At 42.5% G+C, this 23394-nt stretch overlaps 1 protein-coding gene across 1 annotated transcript in view; it reads left to right on the top strand.

Annotated features, from left to right (window-relative positions):
* Positions 1-22914, top strand: part of zgc:109889 (uncharacterized protein LOC553542 homolog) — a 66306-nt gene extending 43392 nt beyond the window's left edge. The window contains 9 exon segments of the mRNA XM_029667235.2: positions 3407-3560; positions 4175-4292; positions 7918-7995; positions 8525-8703; positions 16789-17079; positions 17342-17450; positions 17453-17516; positions 17519-17728; positions 19188-22914. Coding sequence (XP_029523095.2) covers positions 3407-3560; positions 4175-4292; positions 7918-7995; positions 8525-8703; positions 16789-17079; positions 17342-17450; positions 17453-17516; positions 17519-17728; positions 19188-19348 — 1364 coding nt within the window. The 3' untranslated portion in view covers positions 19349-22914.
* Positions 22915-23394: the final 480 nt, after the last annotated feature.

Consider the following 23394-nt stretch of genomic DNA (forward strand, 5'->3'; position numbering starts at 1 on the left):
GCCATCCCAACCGTGAAGCACGGGGGTGGCAGCATCATGTTGTGGGGGTGTTTTGCTGCAGGAGGGACTGGTGCACGTCACAAAATAATGTCTCCATGAGAAGGAAAATTACGTGGATATATTGAAGCAACATCTCAAGACATCAGTCAGGAAGTTAAAGCTTGGTCGCAAATGGGTTTTCCAAATGGACAATGACCACAAGCATACTTCTGAAGTTATGGCAAAATGGCTTAAGGACAGCAAAGTCAAGGTATTGGAGTGGCTATCACAAAGCCCTGACCTCAATCCTATAGAAAATGTGTGGGCAGAAGTGAAAAGGTGTGTGCGAGCAATGAGGCCTACAAACCTGACTCAGGAGGAATGGGCCAAAATTCACCCAACTTATTGTGGGAAGCTTGTGGAAGGCGTTTTATGTAAACTTCTGACCCACTGGGGAATGTGATGAAAGAAATAAAAGCTGAAATAAATCACTCTACTATTATTCTGACATTTTTACATTCTTAACATTTACATTTAACATTTACATTTAAGTCATTTAGCAGACGCTCTTATCCAGAGCGACTTACAAATTGGTGCATTCACCTTATGACATCCAGTGGAGCAGGCACTTTACAATAGTGCATCTAAATCTTTTAAGGGGGGGGTGAGAAGGATTACTTTATCCTATCCTATCCTTTATCCTATCCTTTATCCTATCCTTAAAATGAAGTGGTCATCCTAACTGACCTAAGACGGAATTTTTACCTTGATTAAATGTCAGAAATTGTGAAAGACTGAGTATAAAAGTATTTGGCTAAGGTGTATTTCAAACTTCCGACTTCAACTGTGTGTGTGTTTTGTTAATCCCTTAAACCCTGTGGGGATTTCACACCACTGTGCAGGGATCCAGGATCTCTCAGATGGTGCTGTAACACACACGCACACACCCTGGCAGACTATTGTACCAGTTCTACAGATAAAGCCGTGTCAATATAATATCTGCTACTAACACATCTTTACCTTTTGGAGATATGAGGAACATATGGATTATGTTAGGACATGCTATATGTAACCCTTAATGTGCTGTGATCTTAATGCTGATCCTTCTATTGTTCCCCATTATCCGTTCTGCCATGGCATGGGGTGTCACTGGCCACACTGTAGTCTAGGGAGAGCACTGCTCCCTGGGCATGATTAGATGGATGGATTTAGGGGTGGTTCCATGGCTTGGGTCTTTTGTTATTGTCATAATCCCTTCTTTCAGAGCTGGGAGGCCACCACACACTGTAGCCCATTTAGAGCATTCCTCCCTGAGCATGACTTTGTTGGTTTAAAGGTGTAGGGTCATGCCAGGGGTGATTTAAGCCACACTAAGCTGACAATAAAGGTTCCTGTGGCTTGTTACTGTATATGTTGTAATGTATTGTTCACTGCCCTGAACTTGACGACTGGAGAAATTGTACTGTATATGTATTGTATCCCTCTTTTCCGTTATGTTAGTTACCAGTATGTTTATTTTGCTGATACGACAAAGATTAAGCCTGGTGCTGGATTTAAGAGCATGCTCCATTGATGTAGCTTTTTAGTCCAGGACTAGGCTTAACCTCTGTCCAGGACACCGCTCCTCAATATATGCAGTACCAGTCAAAAGTTTGGACACCTACTCATTCAAGGGTGTTTCTTTATTTGTACTATTTTCTACATTGTACAATTGTTACGGATACAGGTATCCTGTGTCTGTGTGTGTGTGTATCCTGTGTTCTTTTCTCTCCTTCTCCCCTCACAGGTGAAAATCATCACTCCCCAATCAGTCACCAATCCAATCAGAAGACACACCTCCTCCTGTTTCCTACCCAATCACAGTTCCTTTCCCTTGGTTTAAAAACCCCATCAGTTGTTTGCTCTAGAGCTCAATCTCTCTGTAAATGTCATGTCTGTAGGTCTCTGTGTTTCACTCTCTCGTTGTGTATTAACCTCTCTTTTGTTTGAGCACCTCCATAGCACTTTGTCACCTGTGAGTATTGTTATGGTGTTTGTGTTTGATTGCTGGTGGGAAAAAGGGAAACCAAGACAAGTCGCCCATGGGCATACACTACCCGTAGGTAGACTTTGTTAAATACACTAGTTAGAACTGGGCGGACCACCCACTGTATTTTTGGTTAGTTAGTTAGCTATTGTTAAAGTAGGCTAGTCTAGCTTAGGGGTGTTTTTGAATACTTATTGTTTCTTTCCTTGGCTCCAGCTCAGCCCCTTTTCCTGCTCCCCCCCATTACCGTGTGTTTACAAATAAACCTTGAGTTTGACGGTAGATTTCAGTTGTCGTAGTTATTTTGTTCTCACTTTTACTTTGTCACTATTAGAATTTGCATGAGTTATGTTACGGGTCTCATTACCATCCCCCCTAGACTGTCGGGCATTAGACCAGTGGAAATTTGTCCTGTGGTCTGATTAGTCCAAATTTGAGTTTTGTTCCAACTGCCGTGTCTTTGAGACTCCGAGTAGGTGAACGGATGATCTCCGCATGTGTGGTTCACACCGTGAAGCATGAAGGTGATGGTGTGATGCTGTGGGTGTGCTTTGCTGGTGACACTGTCCTTGATTTTTTTTCATAATTCAAGACATACTTATTCAGCATGGCTGCCACATCATTCTGCAGAGATATGCCATCCCATCTGGTTTGTGCTTAGTGGGACTATCATTTGCTTTTCAACAGGACAATGACCCAACACACCTCCAGGCGGTCTAAGGGCTATTTGGCCAAGAAGGAGAGTGATGGAGTGCTGCATCAGATGACCTGGTCTCAACAATCACCCGACCTCAACCCAATTGAGATGGTTTGGGTTGAGTTGGAGCGCAGTGTGAAGGAAAAGCATCCAACAAGTGCTTAGCATATGTGGGAACTCATTCAAGATTGTTGGAGTAGCATTCCAGGTGAAGCTGGTTAAGAGAATGCCAAGAGGTGTGCAAAGCTGCCATCAAGGCAAAGGGTGGCTACTTTGAATAATCTGTTTATCACTTTCCTTTGCTTACTACATGATTCCATATGTGTTATTTTATAGTTTTGATGTCTTCACTATTATTCTACAATGTAGAAAATAGTCAAAATAAAGAAAAACCCTTGAATGAGTAGGCGTGTCCAAACTTTTGACTGGTACTGTATGTATAAAATTTTACTGCTCTAGGGATGTAATTTACTATTATGTATTGATTTTTAACCCTTCCTTTTTTCACTCTATGCGGTGCACAATGCAGAGAACACAGGAGAGGAGAATTATCATTTAATTACCATAGTGAATTATTCTGTTTGTTTGTGTCAATTAATCCCATAAGGGATGGGATGCCAATTGACACGAAAATAAAATGTAATTCATTCATATACACCATAAACATGCTGATGGTTTTGTGTGTGTCTGTCTGTCTTCTCCAGTCTCTCTGCAGGACATCAACATGCGTAAAGCGTTTAAGAGCAGCACCATCCAAGACCAACAGGTGGTCTCACGGACCTCAGTCCCCAACCCTGTGGTAGAGATGTACCATCGCTGTGACAAACCTCCACCGCTAAACATACTCAGTACCTATAGGTCGGTACCTTTTTTAGTATACTCATCTTCTAGCCTGACTACCCATCCACACTGATCTGGCCAAACACCACACCCACCAGCATTTCTTCTCCACAATGAGTCTGGATTTGCTTTCCTCCCTGACGTCTTGTAGAATGCAAACACATTCCGACCGTTTGAATTGGTCCCAGAAACCGATGGGATGGGCCAGAGCCGGCCTGGCCTAACATCATTGGCTTTGATACTCTGATTGGTTAGAGATTATCCAATGGCTGATTCATTTGTTTTGTACACAGCCCCTCATTTTGACTTAAGGCAACTTATCTCCTATTGGTTAGTTAGACCTCTGTCCCCAACCCTGTGGTGATGTACCATCGCTGTGACAAACCTCCACCTATCAACATACTCAGCCTCTATAGGTCAGTACCTCGGTATACTCAGCCCCAATAGTCAGCCTGTAGGTCAGTTAAACCACCACCTCGCTGAAAGCATACAGGTAAGATCATCCTCACCATTGCTGTGAATCCCAGTCTGATGCTGAGAAAGGCACGTCACTGACCCAACACTGAATGACTAATGCAAAAGGTGCAATGCACCTGACCCATTTCGATCTCTCTCTCCATCCCTCTCTCCAGGGATGATAAGAAGGATGCGTTGAAGTTCTACACAGACCCCTCCTACTTCTTCATGCTGTGGAAAGAAAAGATGCTGCAGGCCACGGAGGACAAGAGGAAGGAGAAGAGACGACAGAAGGTGGGTGTGTGTATATGTGCGTGTGTGCTCAGTCTCTTCATTCTCTCTGTCACTGCCTCTTTCTCTCTCTTTCGCTCTGTGCCTCTGGTAGTTGTCTCCTTGCTGACAGTGATTGTGTTCAAACATGTCAAGTCAACTTCTGTCACTAGAGTCACTCCAGTGTGTGTGAGGGTGTGCTGAACTTTATGATACTGTATGCTTGGATGGGGAAAGAGAATGTCATCCATTACTGCTTCACTGCTATGTTCTTTGCATCTCCACATGCTTCTGTTTATCATTCTGTATTTATCTCACATTCAATTTGCTTTGCTGCGTTATAATCCGGACTGTGTGTGTTGAGCTCAACCACACCCTCACGCCCATTCTACTTCCCATTTCCTGAGAAACACAACCCCTCTTGCTGTCTAAAGACAACTTCAGTTATAACCCCTCTCTCGGACATCTAAAGTACATTTGGAAAGTACTCAGACCGCTTGACCTTTTCCACATTTTGTTATGTTACAGCCTTATTGTAAAATGCATTAACAACAACAAAAAATCCTCATCAATCAGTTTTGAAAAAGGTGGCCATTAATAAGCTGGTCAAACATCTCTAAAACTAAGAGCATTGTATTTGGTACAAATCATTTCCCTAAGCTCTTGTCCTCAGCTGAATCTGGTGATGAATGGTGTTGCTGTTGAACAAGTTTAGGAGACTAAGTTACTTGGTGTGACCTTAGATTGTAAACTGTCATAATATATATATATATGAGTTCGACCGATTTATGATTTTTTTTCAATGCCGATACCGATTAATCGGAAGATTTATATATTTTTATATATATTTGTAATAATGACAATTAAAACAATACTCAATGAACATGTTTATTTTAACTTAATATAATACATCAATGAAATCAATTTAGTCTCAAATAAATGAGACGTTCAATTTGGTTTAAATAATGCAAAAACAAAGTGTTGGAGTCTTCAATATTCCCAGGTAAGAAGTTTTAGGTAGTAGTTATTATAGGACTATTTCTCTCTATACCATTTGTATTTCATATACCTTTTGACTATTGGATGTTCTACTAGGTACTTTAGTATTGCCAGCCTAATCTCGGGAGTTGATAGGCTTGAAGTCATTGCGAAGAGCTGCTGGCAAACGCAGGAAAGTGCTTTTAGAATGAATGCTTACGAGCCTGCTGCTGCCTTCCACCGCTCAGTCAGACTGCTCTATCAAATCATAGACTTAATTATAATATAATAACACACAGAAATACGAGCCTTAGAGGTCATTAATATGGTAAAATCCGTAAACTATAATTTAAAAAACAAAATGTTTATTCTTTCAGTGAAATACGTAATCGCTCCGTATTTGATCTAACGGGTGCCATCCATACGTCTAAATATTCCTGTTACAATTGCACAACCTTTAATGTTACATCATAATTATGTAAAATTCTGCCAAATTAGTTCGCAACGAGCCAGGTGGCCCAAACTGTTGCAAATACCCTGACTCTGCGTGCAATGAACGCAAGAGAAGTGACACAAGGTGTCCAAAAATGCCGATTACCGATTGTTATGAAAACTAGAAATCGGCACTAATTAATTGGCCATTCTGATTAATCGGCCGACCTCTAATAAATGTATATGTACAGTATATCACAAAAGTGAGTACACCCCTCACATTTTTGTAAATATTTGAGTATATCTTTTCATGTGACAACACTGAAGAAATGTAAAGTAGTGAGTGTACAGCTTGTATAACAGTGTAAATTTGCTGTCCCCTCAAAATAACTCAACACACAGCCATTAATGTCTAAACCGCTGGCAACGAAAGTGAGTACACCCCTAAGTGAAAATGTCCAAATTGGGCCCAAAGTGTCAAAATGTTGTGTGGCCACCATCATTTTCCAGCACTGCCTTAACCCTCTTGGGCATGGAGTTCACCAGAGCTTCATAGGTTGCCACTGGAGTCCTCTTCCACTCCTCCATGACGACATCACGGAGCTGGTGGATGTTAGAGACCTTGCACTCCTCCACCTTCCATTTGAGGATGCCCCACAGATGCTCAATAGGGTTTAGGTCTGGAGACATGCTTGGCCAGTCCATCACCTTTACCCTCAGCTTCGTCTTGGACGACCACTATGCTATGAGACTTGAAATTGAGCTCAGGTGCATCCTTTTTCCACTGATCATCCTTGAGAAGTTTCTACAACGTGATTTGAGTCCACCTGTGGTAAATTAAATTGATTGGACATGATTTTGAAAGGCAAGCGCCTGTCTATATAAGGTTCCACAGTTGACAGTACATGTCAGAGCTAAAACCAAGTCGTGAGGTTTTCAAGGAATTGTTCGTAGAGCTCTGACACAGGGGAAGGGTACCCCAAAAATTATCCAGCATTTTAAGGTCCCCAAGAACACATTGGCCTCCATCATTCTTAAATAGAAGAAGTTTGGAACCACCAAGACTATTCCTAAGAGCTGACTGGAGGTGCCCAAGAACCCGATGGTCAATCTGGTCAATGGTCAACCTTCCAGAAGGACAACCATCTCTGCAGCACTCCACAATCAGGCTGTTATGGTAGAGTGGCCAGACGGAAGCCACTCCTCAGTAAAAGGCACATGACAGCACGCTTGGAGTTTTACCAAAAGGCAACATGAGAAACAAGTTTCTTTGGTCTGATGAAACCAAGTTTGAACTTGTTGGCCTGAATGCCAAGTCTGGAGGAAACCTGGCACCATCCCTACAGTGAAGCATGGTGGTGGCAGCATCATGCTGTGGGAATGTTTTTCAGCGGTAGGGACTGGGAGACTAGTCAGGATTGAGGGAAAGATGAATGGAGCAGAGTATTGCAAGATCCTTGATGAAAATCTGCCCCAGAGTGCTCAGGACCCCTTACTGGGGGCGAAGGTTCACCTTCCAAAGGGACAACAACCCTAAGCACACAGCCAAGACAACGTAGGAGTTGCTTCGGGATAAGTCTCTGAATGTCTTTAAGTGGCCCAGCCAGAGCCCTGACTTGAACCCGATCAAACATCTCTGGGGAGACCTGAAAATAACTGTGCAAAGACGCTCCCCATCCAACCTGACAGAGCTTAAGAGGATCTGCAGAGAAGAGTGGGAGATGCTCCCCAAATACAGGTGTGCCAAGCTTGTAGCGTCATACCCAAGAGACTCTAGGCTGTAATCGCTGCCAAAGTACTGAGTGAAGGGTCTGAAAACTTATGTAAATGTGATATTTCAGTTTTGTATTTTAAATAAATGTGCTAAAATGTCTGAACCTATTTTTGTGATGTCTTTATGAGGTATTGTATGTCGATTGATGAGGGGAAAAATCAATTTAATACATTTTAGAATAAGAATGTAACATAACAAAATGTGGAAAAAGTCAAGTGGTCTGAACAATTTCCAAATGCACTGTATATCCCGCCTTTCTGTCCCCCTCCTGTCTTCTGTCCCATCTTCTCCGTCACTCTGCTTCAACTCCCCTGTGCCACTATCGCCCCTGTAAACCTCCAGACTTTCACCAGTAGACTCTCCTCCTCTCCCCCTCTCTTTTCCCCTACTCTGTCTCTCCCATTTTGTATAACCATAGTATATCTAATGTGTTAGAGCTCTCTATCTCCACGTCTCCCCATCCAGACCAGCTGTCCGACCCACTCTGACCAGGGTAGACCTCACAGCAGACAGGCTCCACCTCGCAGCCCACTACCCAGCTCCGTAAGACCGCCACATCCACAACTATGTTCCCTTGTCCCCAGTCCTTGTTTCCCCCTGGGTCCTCTGGGTTTCCCCCTGTCCACTGCTATGTCTCTTGTCCCTTGTCCCTTGTGTGTTCCATGTCTTCTACATCCCTGTTCCCTATGTCCCCTGTCCATGTCTCCGCCCTGCTCCGTAAGACGCCACCTCTACGTTCCGTCCTCCTCCCAGCTCCCAGACCCCTCCATCTGCGTGTCCCCCCTCCCGTCTCTGTCCCTCCACCAAGCTGGTCCCTTATACCCATCCGTCTATGTTTGGGAATGTTTTATGTTGTGTTGATTATGTTTTATATTGCTTAACATTGCTTAAAAGTTTGGCTTATAGTGGGACTGGGTGAATTCTGCTGGTCGACGGTGTGTGAAAATGGTGGAATGGCTCTTGCTCTCTCTGTTTGTCCCTGTGTGAAGAGAATACTATCCATAATAAATGTAGCCCTTTGTATTTGTTTGTTTGTCTCTCCTTCCTCCACTCCCCTCCGTCACTCTATCAGGAGCAGCACAAACAGGTAGAGGACCCGGGAAGGGAGGTGAAGAAGGTTCGTAAAGCCCGTAATCGCAGACAGGAGTGGAATATGATGGCTTATGACAAGGAGTTCCGCCCCGATACCAGACTAACCCCCTCACCCTATCACGGAATGTCCTCCGAGGGGTCGCTATCACCCGATAACAGGTGAGCCCAGAATCAAATGATTTGTGTTTTTCCACATTTTGTTACGTTACAGCTTTATTGTAAAATGGATAGCATAATGTGTTTTTCTTGCCCATCTACAGACAATACCCCATTATGACAATTCAAGCCCAGGTTTTTGGAAATGTTTGCACATATATATATATATATAACAAAACATTTAATTTATATATATATATATATATATATATATAGTGGGACTGGGTGATATAAAAAAAATATATATAATTCGCTGTATCACAATTCCAGTGGGTTAGAAGTTTACAAACACTAAGTTGACTGTGCCTTTAAACAGCTTGGAAAATTCCAGAAAATGTTGTCATGGCTTAAGAAGCTTATGAAAGGCTAATTGACATAATTTGAGTCAATTGGAGGTGTACCTGTGGATGTATTTCCAGGCCTACCTTCAAACTCAGTGCCTCTTTGTTTGACATTATGGGAAAATCAAAAGAAATCAGCCAAGACCTCAGAAAACTTTTGTAGACTTCCACAACTGCCACGTTCATTTGTACAAACAATAGTACAGGAAGGAGACGCGTTCTGTCTCGTAGAGATGAACGTACTTTGGTGAGAGAAGTGCAAATCAATCCCAGAACAACAGCAAAGGAACTTGTGAAGATGCTGGAGGAAACGGGTACAAAAATATTTCTGTCCACAGTAAAAACGAGTCCTATATCGACGAGAACTTGCACAATTGGTGGCTGACTAAATACTTTTTTGCCCCACTGTATATTTACATAACCTGAAAGGCCGCTCAGCAAGGAAGAAGACACGCTCCAAAACTGCCATAAAAAAGCCAGACTACGGTTTGCAACTGCACATGGGGACAAAGATCGTACCTTTTTGAGAAATGTCCTCTGGTCTGATGAAACAAAAATAGAACTGTTTGGCCATAATGACCATCATTCTGTTTGGAGGAAAAAGGGGGAGGCTTGCAAGCTGAAGAACACCATCCCAATCCTGAAGCACATGGAAGCGTCATGTTGTGGGGGTGCTTTGCTGCAGGAGGGTCTGGTGCACTTCACAAAATATATTGCATCATGAGGATAGAAAATTAAGTGGATATATTCAAACAACATCTCAAGACATCAGTCAGGAAGTTAAAGCTTGGTCGCAAATGGGTCTTCCAAATGGACAATGGCCCCAAGCATACTTCCAAAGTCATGGCAAAATGGCTTCAGGACAACAAAGTCAAGGTATTGGAGTGGCCATCACAAAGCCCTGACCTCAATCCCATAGAAAATTTGTGGGCAGAACTGAAAAAGCGTGTGCGAGCAGGGAGGCCGACAAACCTGACTCTGTCAGGAGGAATGGGCCAAAATTCACCCAACTTATTGTGGGAAGCTTGTGAAAGGCTACCAAAAACGTTTGACCCAAGCTAAACATTTTAAAGGCAATGCTACCAAACTTCTGACCCAATGGGAATATGATGAAAGAAATAAAAGCTTAAATAAATAATTCTCAACTTATTATTCTGACATTTCACATTCTTGAAATTAAGTGGTGATTCTAACTGACCTAAAAAAGGGAATTTTTACTAGGATTAAATGTCAGGAATTGTGATCTACTGAGTAACTTCTTGACGCTACCCATCCCTTTAGCGGGATAATTGTCATCAACAACCGTTGAATTGCATAGCGCCACATTCAAATAATATTACTAAAAATATTTATATTCATGAAATCACAAGTGCAGTAAAGCAAAACACAGCTTAGCCTTTTGTTAATCCACCTGTCGTGTCAGATTTTGAAAATATGCTTTACAGCGAAAGCAATCCAAGCGTTTGTAAGTTTATCGATCACGCGACAAAACATTATGTACACCTAGCATCAAGTAGCTTGGTCACGAAACTCAGAAAAGCAATTAAATTAATCGTTTACCTTTGATCTTCGGATGTTTTCACTCACAAGACTCCAAGTTACACAATAAATGTTCCTTTTGTTCCATAAAGATTATTTTTATATCCAAAATACCTCCGTTTGTTTGGCACGTTATGTTCAGAAATCCACAGGACAGAGCGGTCACGACAACGCAGACAAATTCCAAATAGTATCCGTAATGTCCACAGAAACATGTCAAATGTTTTTCATAATCAATCCTCAGGTTGTTTTTAAAATATATAATCGATAATATATCAACCGCAACTGTCTTTTGCAGTAGGAGAGGGAAAGGCAATGGCTGCCCAAACTCTGTTGCACCAAGCAAAACGCTGCTGGCACCCGGCCATACAATGACGCGATGTTGTCTTTCTCGCTCATTTTTCAAAGTAAAAGCCTGAAACTATGTCTAAAGACGGACACCTTGATGAAGCGATAGGAAACGGAATCTGGTTGATGTCCCTTTAAAAGGCAGGCTATGGAACATGGAGTTTTCAAAATAGAAGCCACTTCCTGGTTTGATTTTCCTCAGGGTTTCGCCTGCAATATCAGTTCTGTTATACTCACAGACAATGTTTTGACAGTTTTGGAAACTTTAAAGTGTTTTCTATCCTAATCTGTCAATTATATGCATATTCTAGCATCTGGTCCTGAGAAATAGGCCGTTTACTTTGGGAACGGTATTTTTCCAAACGTAAAAATAGTGCCCCCTAGCTTCAAGAGGTTAAATGTATTTGGCTGAGGTGTATGTAAACTTTCGATTTCAACTGTATAGTACCATTCAAAAGTTTGGACACACCTACTCATTCAAGGGTTTTCTTTATTTATACTATTTTCTACATTGTAGAATAGTGGTGAAAACATAAACTATTATATAACACACATGGAATCATGTTGTAACCAAAAAAGTGAGATTCTTCAAATAGCCACCCTCTACCTTGATGACAGCTTTGCATACTCTTGGCATTCTCTCAACCAGCCTCATAAGGAATGCTTGTCCAACAGTCTTTAAGGAGTTCCTAATTATGCTGAGCACTTGTTGGCTGCTTTTCCTTCACTCTGCGGTCCAACTCATCCCAAACCATCTCAATTGGTTTGAAGGTTGGTGATTGTGGAGGCCAGGTCAACTTATGCAGCACTCCATCACTCTACTTCTTAGGCAAATTGCCCTTACACAGCCTGGAGGTGTGTTGGATCATTGTCCTGTTGAAAAACAAATGATAGTCCCGCTAAGCGCAAACCAGATGGGATGGCGTATTTCTGCAGAATACTGTGGTAACCATGCTGGTTAAGTGTGCCTTAAATTCCAAATAAATTACTGACAATGTCACCATCAAAGCACCCTCACACCATCACACCTCCTCCTCCATGCTTCACGGTAGTAACCACACATGCGGAGATCATCCAGTCACTCACAAAGACATGGCAATTGGAACCAAAAGTCTCAAATTTGGTCTCATCAGACCGAAGGACAGATTGCCATTGGTCTAATGTCCATTGCTTGTGCTTCTTGGCCCAAGAAAGTATCTTCTTATTATTGGTTTCCTTTAGTCGTGGTTTCTTTGCAGCAATTCTACCATGAAGGCCTGATTCATGCAGTCTTTTCTGAACAGGTGATGTTGAGATGTGTCCGTTACTTGAACTCTGAAGCATTTGTTTGGGCTGCAATTTCTGAGGCTAGTAACTCTAATGAACTTATCCTCTGCAGCAGAGGTAACTCTGGGTCTTCCTTTCCTGTGGCGGTCCTCATGAGAGCAAGTTTCATCATAGTGCTTGATGGTTTTTGCGACTGCACTTGAAAAACTTTCAAAAGTGCTTGAATTTTTCCAAGTTTCTATTTTGCTTTTTTGAGCTGTTCTTGACATAATATGGACTTGGTTTTTTAAACAAATAGGGCTATCTTCTGTATACCAACCCTAATCATCCAAACTTTTGACTGGTACTGTATATACTGTGGGCTTCAAAATTACTGGCACCCCTGACTGGCAATGCACAAACAATACTTTAAATAATATAAACAATATAATTATAGAGAAACTCAAATACAACATGTGAGAAATAATGTACAAAATGCATTTCACCAAAATCAAGGTTTTCATAATTATTGGCACTCATCATTTAGTACTTAGTGCAACCACCTCTGGCAAGGTTAACGGCAAGGTTTTCCTGTCATGTTTGACAAGGTTAATAAGGAACACATTTGGAGGGATTTTGGACCATTCCTCTATGCAGATCCTTTCAAGATTTTTCATATTCTCCGGTTTGCGCTTATCAACTGCCCTCTTCAACTCAGCCTACAGGTTTTCTATTGGATTGAGTTCCGGTGACTGAGATGGCCATGGCAGAATATTAATTTTGTTGTCACTGAACCAGTGTATGGATTTTCAGTTATGTTTGGGTTCATTGTCTTGTTGGAAAGTCCACCTACTGTCAAGTCCCAGCCTTCTGGGAGAGGCAACCAGATTGTCAGCCAAAATTGCCTGATAGTTGTTGCCTGATAATTCGTTATGCCATCAATCTTAACCAGTGCCCCTGGACCTCTGGAATTAAAACAGCCCCAAAACATCACTGACCCACCACCATATTTCAATATTTCACCGTGTGTATGAGGTGCCTCTCCTTGTATGCATCTCTGTTTCGACCCCAAACATGCCGATGCTGTATCTGACCAAAACGTTCGATTTTGGTCTCATCTGACCAGAGCGCCTTCTTCCAGTCATAATTTAAATTACATTTGGCAAACTCCAAGCGCTTGCTTCTGTGTCTGGAGGTCAGAAAGGGCTTTCTTCTGGCAACCCTTCCAAAGAGCCTGTGGTTGTGGAGGTGGCGTCTGATGGTGCTTTTTGAAACCTGGTGACCCCAAGACGCCACCAAGGCCTGCAATTCTTTCACGGTGATTCTTGGGGATTTTGTTGCTTGTCAACAGTGAAGAGGCGACTCCGTGCTGGCCTTTTAGGCAGAGTTCCTCTGTCCAGTGTCTGTTCTTTTGCCCATCTTAATATTTTATGTTTATTGGACAGTCAACATGGCTTTTTCTTTGCAACTCTGTCTAGAAGGCCAGCATCCCGGAGTCGCCTCTTCACTGTTGACGTTGAGAATGGTGTTTTGCAGGTCCTATTTAACTTCTTGCGTCGAGCCATCCGGGATCGTGAATACAGCCTCAAGCTCATTACCATAACGCAACGTTAACTATTCATGAAAATCGCAAATGAAATTAAATCTATATGCTAGCTCTCAAGCTTAGCCTTTTGTTAACAACACTGTCATCTCAGATTTTCAAAAATATGCTTCTCAACCATAGCAAAACTAGCATTTGTGTAACAGTATTGATAGCTATTGATAGCTAGCATTAGCATTTAGCGTTAGCATCAGCAGGCAACATTTTCACAAAAACCAGAAAAACATTCAAATAAATTTACCTTTGAAGAACTTCGGATGTTTTCAATGAGGAGACTCTCAGTTAGATAGCAAATGTTCAGTTTTTCCTGAAAGATTATTTGTTTAGGAGAAATCGGTCCGTTTTGTTTGGCTACCAAAAAAAACGAAAACTCAGTTATAAAAACGCCAAACTTTTTCCAAAATAACTCCATAATATCGACAAATATGGCAAACGTTGTTTAGACTCAAGCCTCAAGGTGTTTTTCTACATATCTCTTCGATGATATATCGTTCGTGGAAGTGTGCTTTCCCCTCTGAATCCCATGGGAAAATGCCTGCAGCTGAAGATTACGCACCAATTTAGACAAAGGACACCGGGCGGACCCCTGGCAAATGTAGTCTCTTATGGCCAATCTTCCAATGATATGCCTACAAATACGTCACAATGCTGCAGACACCTTGGACGAACGGCAGAGAGCTTAGGCTCGTTCATGGCACATTCACAGCCATATAAAGAGACTATGGAAAACAGAGCCTCAAAAATTCTGCTCATTTCCTGTTTGAGGTTTCATCTTGGTTTCGCCTGTAGCATCAGTTCTGTGGCACTCACAGATAATATCTTTGCAGTTTTGGAAACGTCAGTGTTTTCTTTCCAAAGCTGCCAATTATATGCATAGTCGAGCATCTTTTCGTGACAAAATATTGCGCTTAAAACGGGAATGTTTTTTTTATCCAATAATGAAATAGCGCCCCCATAGCTTCAAGAGGTTAATGAAGCCGCCAGTTGAGGACTGTTTCTCAAGTAGACACACTAATGTACTTGGCGTCTTGCTCAGTTGTGCACCGGGGCTTCCCACTCCTCTTTCTATTCTGGTTAGAGACAGTTTGGGCTGTTCTGTGAAGGGAGTAGTACACAATGTTGTACCAGATCTATGCTGATGCTCCAGATACTCAACTAGTCTAAATAAGGGAGATACAGACAGTTTGGGGCCTCTTAGAAATGTCCTTGTTTTTGAGAGAAAAGCTAATTGTACTTATAAATAACATCAAATTGATCAGAAATACAGTGTAGACATTGTTAATGTTGTAAATGACTATTGTAGCTGCAACCGGCAGTTTTTTTTATGGACTAGCTACATAGGTGTACAGAGTCCCATTATCAGCAACCATCACTCCTGTGTTCCAGTGGCACGTTGTGTTAGCTAATCCAAGTTTATCATTTTAAAAACGCTCATTGATCATTAGGAAACCCTTTTGGATTTATGTTAGCACAGCTGAAAACTGTTCTGATTAAAGAAGCAATAAAACTGGCCTTCTTTAGATAAGTATTCAGACCTGACGTTGTGTTCAGGTGCATCCTGTTTCCATTGATCATCCTTGAGACGTTTCTACAACTTGGAGTCCACCAGTGGTAAATTAATTTGATTGGACATTATTTGGAAAGGCACAAACCTGCCTATATAAGGTCCCACAGTTGACAGTGCATGTCAGAGCAAAAACCAAGCCATGAGGTCGAAGGAATTGTCCATAGAACTCCGAGACAGGATTGTGTCGAGGCACAGATCTGGGGAAGGATATCAAAAATGTCTGCAGCATTCAAGGTCCTCAAGAACACAGTAGCCTCCATAAGTGGAAACCACCAAGACTCTTGCTAGAGCTAGCTGCCCGGCCAAACTGAGCAATTGGGTGAGAAGGGCCTTGGTCAGGGAGGTGACCAAGAACCCGATGGTCACTGGCAGAGCTCCAGAATTCCTCTGTAGAGATGGGAGAACCTTCCAGAAGGACAACCATCTCTTCAGCACATCACCAAATCAGGCCTTTATGGTAGAGTGGCCAGACGGAAGCCACTCCTCAGTAAAAGGCACGACAGCCCGCTTAGTTTGCCAAAAGGCACCTAAATGATTATCAGACCATGAGAAACTAGATTTTCTGGTCTGATGAAACCAACATTGAACTCTTTGGCCTGAATGCCAAGCATCACGTCTGGAGGAAACCTGGCACCATCCCTACAGTAAAGGAAGGTCGAGGCAGCATCGTGATGTGGGGATGTTTTTCAGCAGCAGGGACTGGGAGGCTAGTCAGGATTGAGGCAAAGATGTACGGACAAAAGTACAGAGACATTCTTGATGAAAACCTGCTCCACAGCACTCAGGACCTCTGACTGGGGGGCGAAGGCTCATCTTCGAACAGGACAACGACCCTAAGCACACAGCCAATACACCGCAGGAGTGGCTTCGGGACAAATCTCTGAATGTCCTTTAGAGGCCCAGCCAGGGCCCAGAATTGAACCCGGATGAACATCTCTGGAGAGACTTGAAAATAGCTGTGCAGCGACGCTCCCCATCCAACCTGATTGAGCTGGAGAGGATCTGCAGAGAAGAATGGGAGAAGCTCCCAAAATACAGTTGTGCCATGCTTGTATCGTCATCCCCAAGAAGACTGAAGTCTGTAATCGCTGCCAAAGGTGCTACAACAAATTACTTAGTAAAGGGTCTGAGTACTTATGTAAATGTGATATTTCACTTAATTATTTTTAATAAATTAGAAAAAATGTCCGAACCTGTTTTTACTTTGTCATTATGGGGTATTATGGTAGATTTGATGGGGGGTGGGACAATTTAATACATTTTTGAATAAGGCTGTAACGTAACAAGATGTGGAAAATGTCATGGGTCTGAATATTTCAGAATGCAATGTACATGTGTCATGAATTGTTCAGTGACTGGCCAGTCTTCAGTGTGCTTAAGCACAGCCTAGCTCTCTTCTGCCCTCTGCTGGGTAAAATAAATGACCCCTCCCTCTCCTCTCCTAGGTCTGTGGCATCAGACATGGGCGAGCTCTCCTACCCGTCCAGCCCTAACCACCCCTCCCAGCCCCCCTCCGCCCCCCATCCCATCGACGGTGTCCCCCACCTCACCCAGACACCACAGACCCAGTCCTTAGACAGGGGTGGGTACCCCCGACCTAATCTCCCCTCTGGTGTAGTCGCTGGGGGAAGACATATCGCCTCTCTGGGGCGCACTCAGCTCCCCCACGCACCCTCTGAGGGGGGAGCACTCAATGGGCCACGGCAGCAGTCTGTCAAGGACTACAGGGCATATGGGTAAGAACACCACATAGAAATAGAATCACCAAACACTAAATTGACTGTGAATGTCGTTTCTAGGAATTCTAATTCTCGAAGCCTTTGTAATTCTAGAATAATATATTTGACATTGACATTTGACATAACATTTAATTTGATTTTAGTTTTAAGAGGTTTGTTCGAGCCAACAGATTTGCCCACTTGCCAATTCGTGTCTGATTGATTGTGTTATTTTTATCTCTCTCTCTCTCTTTCTGTCTTTCTCTTCTTCCTACCTTAGCGGCCAGCCATCAGCCATCCCCGAGTACCTCACCCCCCCTGCCCCTCCCCCTCCCCCACCCCTCATCCCGTCCACCCAGACTGCCTTCGACTCCACCTCCTCCTCCTCCCCCATTCTCCCCCCGGGGCCGTGGCGGTCATGTCCCGCCCTTACAATCCCTCCCCTACTCCCCCTGCCCCCCTGTCAACTATGTCCCCTCCCCCTCTCACACCCCTCCGGTGCCCCTCCCGCTGCCCCCCCCCTCCTCCCCCACCTGGTCTACCCCCTCCCATATCCTGCCTCTGGCTCACGCCATTGGTGGAGAAGCTCCTGCCACTAGGAAGGGCCAGATGCCGATGATTCCGATAAGCGACGCTCGCAGCGACCTGTTGGCTGCCATACGTAGAGGTGAGAGTTTTGGGGGGTGTGTGGGGGTGTGTTTATGAATGTGTTTTGTTTTGTTTTTTGTTTAAGTTTGTTTTCGTGTGTGTGTGTGTGTGTGTGTGTGTGTGTGCTTAGGTGTGCTTCCAATCAGCAATGCTCGCAGTGAACTGCTGGCAGCCATACGCAGAGGTGAGACCGATAGAGGGTATGTGTGTGCGTGTGTGCATGGATACATGTGTATCCACCTGTGAATGAGTACATTTAGCGTATTTGAAATGGCTAGCTAGTTTTCGGTAGTGTTGCACGATATACTGAAACTTCGGTACTTTGTTGATACTAGAACATGAAAACCGGTTCAGTATTAGATTTCCTGGTACTTTCGGTACTTATGTCAAATGTGTCACGTTGTATACTTACTTAGAGAACAAAACAATGTCTATAAAGGAAAGAACACTTGCAAGAAGATACCGGTAGCTTCCAGCGTTGTAGGCTAACTTTCCTTACTAGCTCTGTTTGTCATAATATGCTAACTATAATGTAAATTATACTGATTTCAAAGCCGATTGTCGCCAAAAACTTGATTCATTCACATCGCCTCCCTCGCATCATTTCTCTCCCTCCAACTGACTTGAGTGCATGTGCCTCCTAATTAACCTCAACACTGGGTCTTAAAGAGACACCGCACACTTATGAAATAAGAAAATGCTTCATCTATGAAAACGTTGTTGATCAATAAAATAAGTCCCAAATGAATGGGAAACAGATTGTCATCTGCAGCCCCTTGATTTACCCACTTTATCAATAGAGATTTACCGTTCAAATAAATAAATTACCGTTATGTAGTAAGATTGCAGAATTGTATAATTGGTGCATTAATGTGTACATGCCTGTCTGAAATATTGACATTAAAAAATGTATAATGTAATGATATTGAACTCAAAAGATGACCAACGATTGAACAGAGCAGTAGCTGAGTTTCTGTTTATCTGTATCGAGTATCATGATGGTATTGAGTATCGTGATACTTAACCTGGTATCAGTATCGAAGTCAAAATTCTGGTATCGTGACAACACTAGTTAGCTGTGTGTTTGTATCTTCCCTTTTGTGATGAGACCTAGAATGAGATCATTCCCCTTAGAAGCATTGCTTTGGTGGACTGTAGGGTTGCAAAATTCCCAGGTTTTCCAGAAATTCTGGTTGAAAGATTCACAGAATTGTGAGGGGGGGGGGGGAAACCTGGCAACTTTCAGAAAGTTACAGGAATTTTGCAACAGGTAAGGCTGCTTCTGTGGGTGACACGCTGTCGACGTGTTCAGAGGATCTCTGGTTCAAGCCCAGTGAGGGACAGGGACGGGAGTAATGCTGTTCCACACACACCACACACACCACACACACACACAGACACAGAGCTTCATATGTATGTATCTAACCCCTCACTCCCTCCATCCCTCCTTCAAACCTTCCCTCCTTCCATCTTTCCAGGTATCCAGTTGAGGAAGGTCCAGGAACAGAGAGAGCAGGAAGCAAAGAGAGAGCCAGTTGGAAACGACGTGGCCACCATCCTATCACGTCGCATCGCCGTTGAGTACAGTGAATCAGATTCCGACTCCGGCGGGGAGGACAACGGGGAGTGGTCCGACTGAAATGGGTCAGGGGTCAATAGGTTAAAGGGGACAAGTGGAGGTGCTTGTGAGGAAAGGGTGTTCAAAACTTTATTCAAAATTATTGAATTCAATTTCTGTTGCCCACCACACACATATAGACTTTAAAGGGATAGACCAACCACCAACCTACCTAACTCCCCCACTCTAGCACATTGTTGTGTGCTTGAGTAGTATTGCTAAACACACTACATGACTTCTACTCAAGCACTATAACACAATCAATGAAGCAATGCTATAGTAGAGGACTACAGTACATACCCGTGTGCAGTTGTGGCCAAAAGTTTGGGAATGACACATATTAACTTTCACAAAGTCTGCTGCCTCAGTTTGTATGATGGCAATTTGCATATACTCCAGAATGTTATGAAGCGTGATCAGATGATTTGCAATTAATTGCAAAGTCCCTCTTTGCCATGCAAATGAACTGAAAAAAACATTTCCACTGCATTTCAGCCCTGCCACAAAAGGACCAGCTGACATGTCAGTGACTCTCTCGTTAACACAGGTGTGAGTGTTGATGAGGACAAGGCTGGAGATCACTCTGTCATGCTGATTGAGTTTGAATAACTGACTGGAAGCTTCAAAAGGAGGGTGGTGCTTGGATTCATTGTTCTTCCTCTGTCAACCATGGTTACCTGCAAGGAAACACGTGCCGTCATCATTGCTTTGCTCAAAAAGGGCTTCACAGGCAAGGATGCTGCTGCCAGTAAGATTGCACCTAAATAAACCATTTATCGGAACTTCAAGGAGAGCGGGTCAATTGTTGTGAAGAAGGCTTCAGAGCGCCCAAGAAAGTCCAGCAAGCACCAGGACCGTCTCCTAAAGTTGATTCAGCTGTGGGATCGGGGCACCACCAGTACAGAGCTTGCTCAGGAATGGCAGCAGGCAGGTGTGAGTCCATCTGCACGCACAGTGAGGCAAGGACTTTTGGAGGATGGCCTGGTGTCAAGAAGGGCAGCAAAGAAGCCACTTCTCTCCTAGAAAAACATCAGGGACAGACTGATATTCTGCAAAAGGTACAGGGATTGGACTGCTGAGGCCTGGGGTAAAGTCATTTTCTCTGATGAATCCCCTTTCCGATTGTTTGGGGCATCCGGAAAAAAAGCTTGTCCGGGGAAGGCAAGATCAGCGCTACCATCAGTCCTGTGTCATTCCAACAGTAAAGCATCCTGAGACCATTCATGTGTGAGGTTGCTTCTCAGCCAAGGGAGTGGTCTCACTCACAATTTTGCCTAAGAACACAGCCATGAATAAAGAATGGTATCAACACATCCTCCGAGAGCAACTTCTCCCAACCATCCAGGAACAGTTTGGTGACGAACAATGCCTTTTCCAGCATGATGGAGCACCTTACCACAAGGGAAAAGCGAAAATGAAGTGGCTCAGGGAACAAAACATCGATATTTTGGGTCCATGGCCAGGAAAATCCCCAGACCTTAATCTCCTTGAGAACTTGTGGTCAATCCTCAAGAGGTGGGTGGACAAACAAAAACCCACAAATTCTGACAAACTCCAAGCATTGATTTATGCAAGAATGGGCTGCCATCATTCAGGATGTGGCCCGGAAGTTAATTGACAGCATGCCAGGATGAATTGCAGAGGTCTTGAAAAAGGAGGGTCAACACTGCAAATATTGACTCTTTGCATCAACTTCATGTAATTGTCAATAAAAGCCTTTGACACTTATGAAATGCTTGTAATTATACTTCAGTATTCAATAGTAACATCTGACAAAAATATCTAAAGACACTGAAGCAGCAGACTTTGTGAAAATTTATATTTGTCATTCTCAAAACTTGTGGCCATAACTGTACAGTACAACACTACAAAAAGCTAGAACTCAACTTCCCTTTGCTTAAGTCAACTAAATGAAATGGTCCGAAATGGAGGGAAGGGATTCATTGTAAATACATAGAGGAGCACAAGTGAGATAAAAGGTGAGTGACACATTCACGTTTTATTTAGTTATTCATTCAAGTTATTTATTTTATATGGCACATAAATATGCAATTATGTACCCACAGCAACTAACACTAAGCATCAGAAAGTTCAGATAGTTGCACTTGATAACGCTAATTCTAGAAGACAGACAGACAATGTTCTGGTGAATTGTCACTGCAACACATGGGGGGGGTGACGCACCCTGGAATACCATAGTGTGTGAAACTGCATAGGATCCCTCTTAACAACTCAACACCACCCACCTCTTCTCCACGTGTAAACAACAACAAACTCATAAAATAAAACCCTGCTCATAAAAGAAAATACCAGTGTGCAGTGCTTTTAAATATGGCTTTACACTTTAACACAAGTTTTAAAATGAATGTTTTAAGATAATAATAACACTATATAGGTTTGTATCAGCAACAATTACTCTGTATTGGAGTGAACGGACATACTAGTTCAGTATGATGCAGTGAGTTAATGTATTTTCAAGAGCACATTTTTTCAGGGCATGTGGAATTGTGGGTAATGAATTGTGTGTAATAATCAGTCTCAATATTAGACAAGGTTCATTATATCTATACTCAAGTCTCCGCTTTGTGTTTGCTGTATGAAGTAGCATTGTACAGCTGCCTAGCTAACTCATATAACGTTACTCACGTCGGCTCAACAACGTTTAAACAACCATTCAAACCTTTGCAGACTTTATTTGTCTGTTAATTCTGTATTTGCTCAGTGGTTTTAGTGCAGGGGTATCAAACTCCTGGCCCACGAGACAAATGTGCCCCCCGAAATGATTTAATGTGGCCCCTAGGGCAAAATGAGTTTGTAACCAAAGGGATGATCCCTGATCATAAGGCTTTTAATAAGTACAGGTTTTAAAATGACGAAAGAAAGACATTGAGAAAAGACACGCATTGAAAATACTTTATTTTGTGTTGTTTCAACGTGATACAGGATAAGAAGCTAATTAAAAGGGACATTGCACCTTTAAAATATATCCCAACTGAACATAAATACAGTATGAGTAAGTTGAATCATAAACACTGATCTAATGTCAGTTTTGTGGTTTACTCCTAATGGTAAGGGTTGGGGAGGCTATGCTGATCCTAGATCTTTAACTATTGACAACTTCTATCCTCAATATACAGTACATAAGAACAGCTGGAATGTGATAACAAAACAAATAGCAGCAAACATTGTAGTTTCATGACAACAAAGTTATAATTTGCATTCTAAACTAGAATGTCTTGGAACTATTAGTGCCAACATGGTAAATATACAACTTCTAAGGCTCAGCCTCAAATTATACCATATTCTCCATGGAGTGCACTACTTTTGATGAAATACTACTTTGTACTAAAAGTATTGCACTAGCATATATGGAGAATAGGGTGTCATTAGTAGCCGAAGTCAATTTAACTTAGTGTCTCTCAAGCTGTATATAACTAACATTCTGTGTTTTAAATGAAATTGTATAGAATTTTGGTAAGAAACTGCTTGTAAAGAATTTGGGTATCTAGATAGAGAATTTCTGTATTACACGAAACAAACTGTAGGCAAAGTATGCATGTATTAATAGCTAATAATAAATGTGAAGAATATTCTGACTGTGTAGCCTACTTATTGAGTTATTTGAGGGATTTGGTGGGGGAAGAAGTCTTCCTGCATTCTGACAAAGAAGAAATTAATAAATATATATATGAATGTATGTACACACACACAGTGTAAGTCGGAAGTTTACATTTACATTTAAGTCATTTAGCAGACGCTCTTATCCAGAGCGACTTACAAATTGGTGCGTTCACCTTAAGACATCCAGTGGAACAGCCACTTTACAATAGTGCATCTAAATCTTTTAAGGGGGGGGGGGTGAGAAGGATTACTTTATCCTATCCTAGGTATTCCTGAAAGAGGTGGGGTTTCAGGTTTCAGTTTACATACACTAATGTTTTTCAACCACTCTACAAATTTCTTGTTAACAAACTAGTTTTGGCAAGTCGGTTAGGACATCTACTTTGTGCATGACACAAGGAATTTTTCCAACAATTGTTTACAGACAGATTATTTCACTTAAAATT

The sequence above is a fragment of the Oncorhynchus nerka genome, linkage group LG8 (genome assembly GCF_034236695.1).
Source record: "Oncorhynchus nerka isolate Pitt River linkage group LG8, Oner_Uvic_2.0, whole genome shotgun sequence".
Classification (NCBI taxonomy): Eukaryota; Metazoa; Chordata; class Actinopteri; order Salmoniformes; family Salmonidae; genus Oncorhynchus; species Oncorhynchus nerka.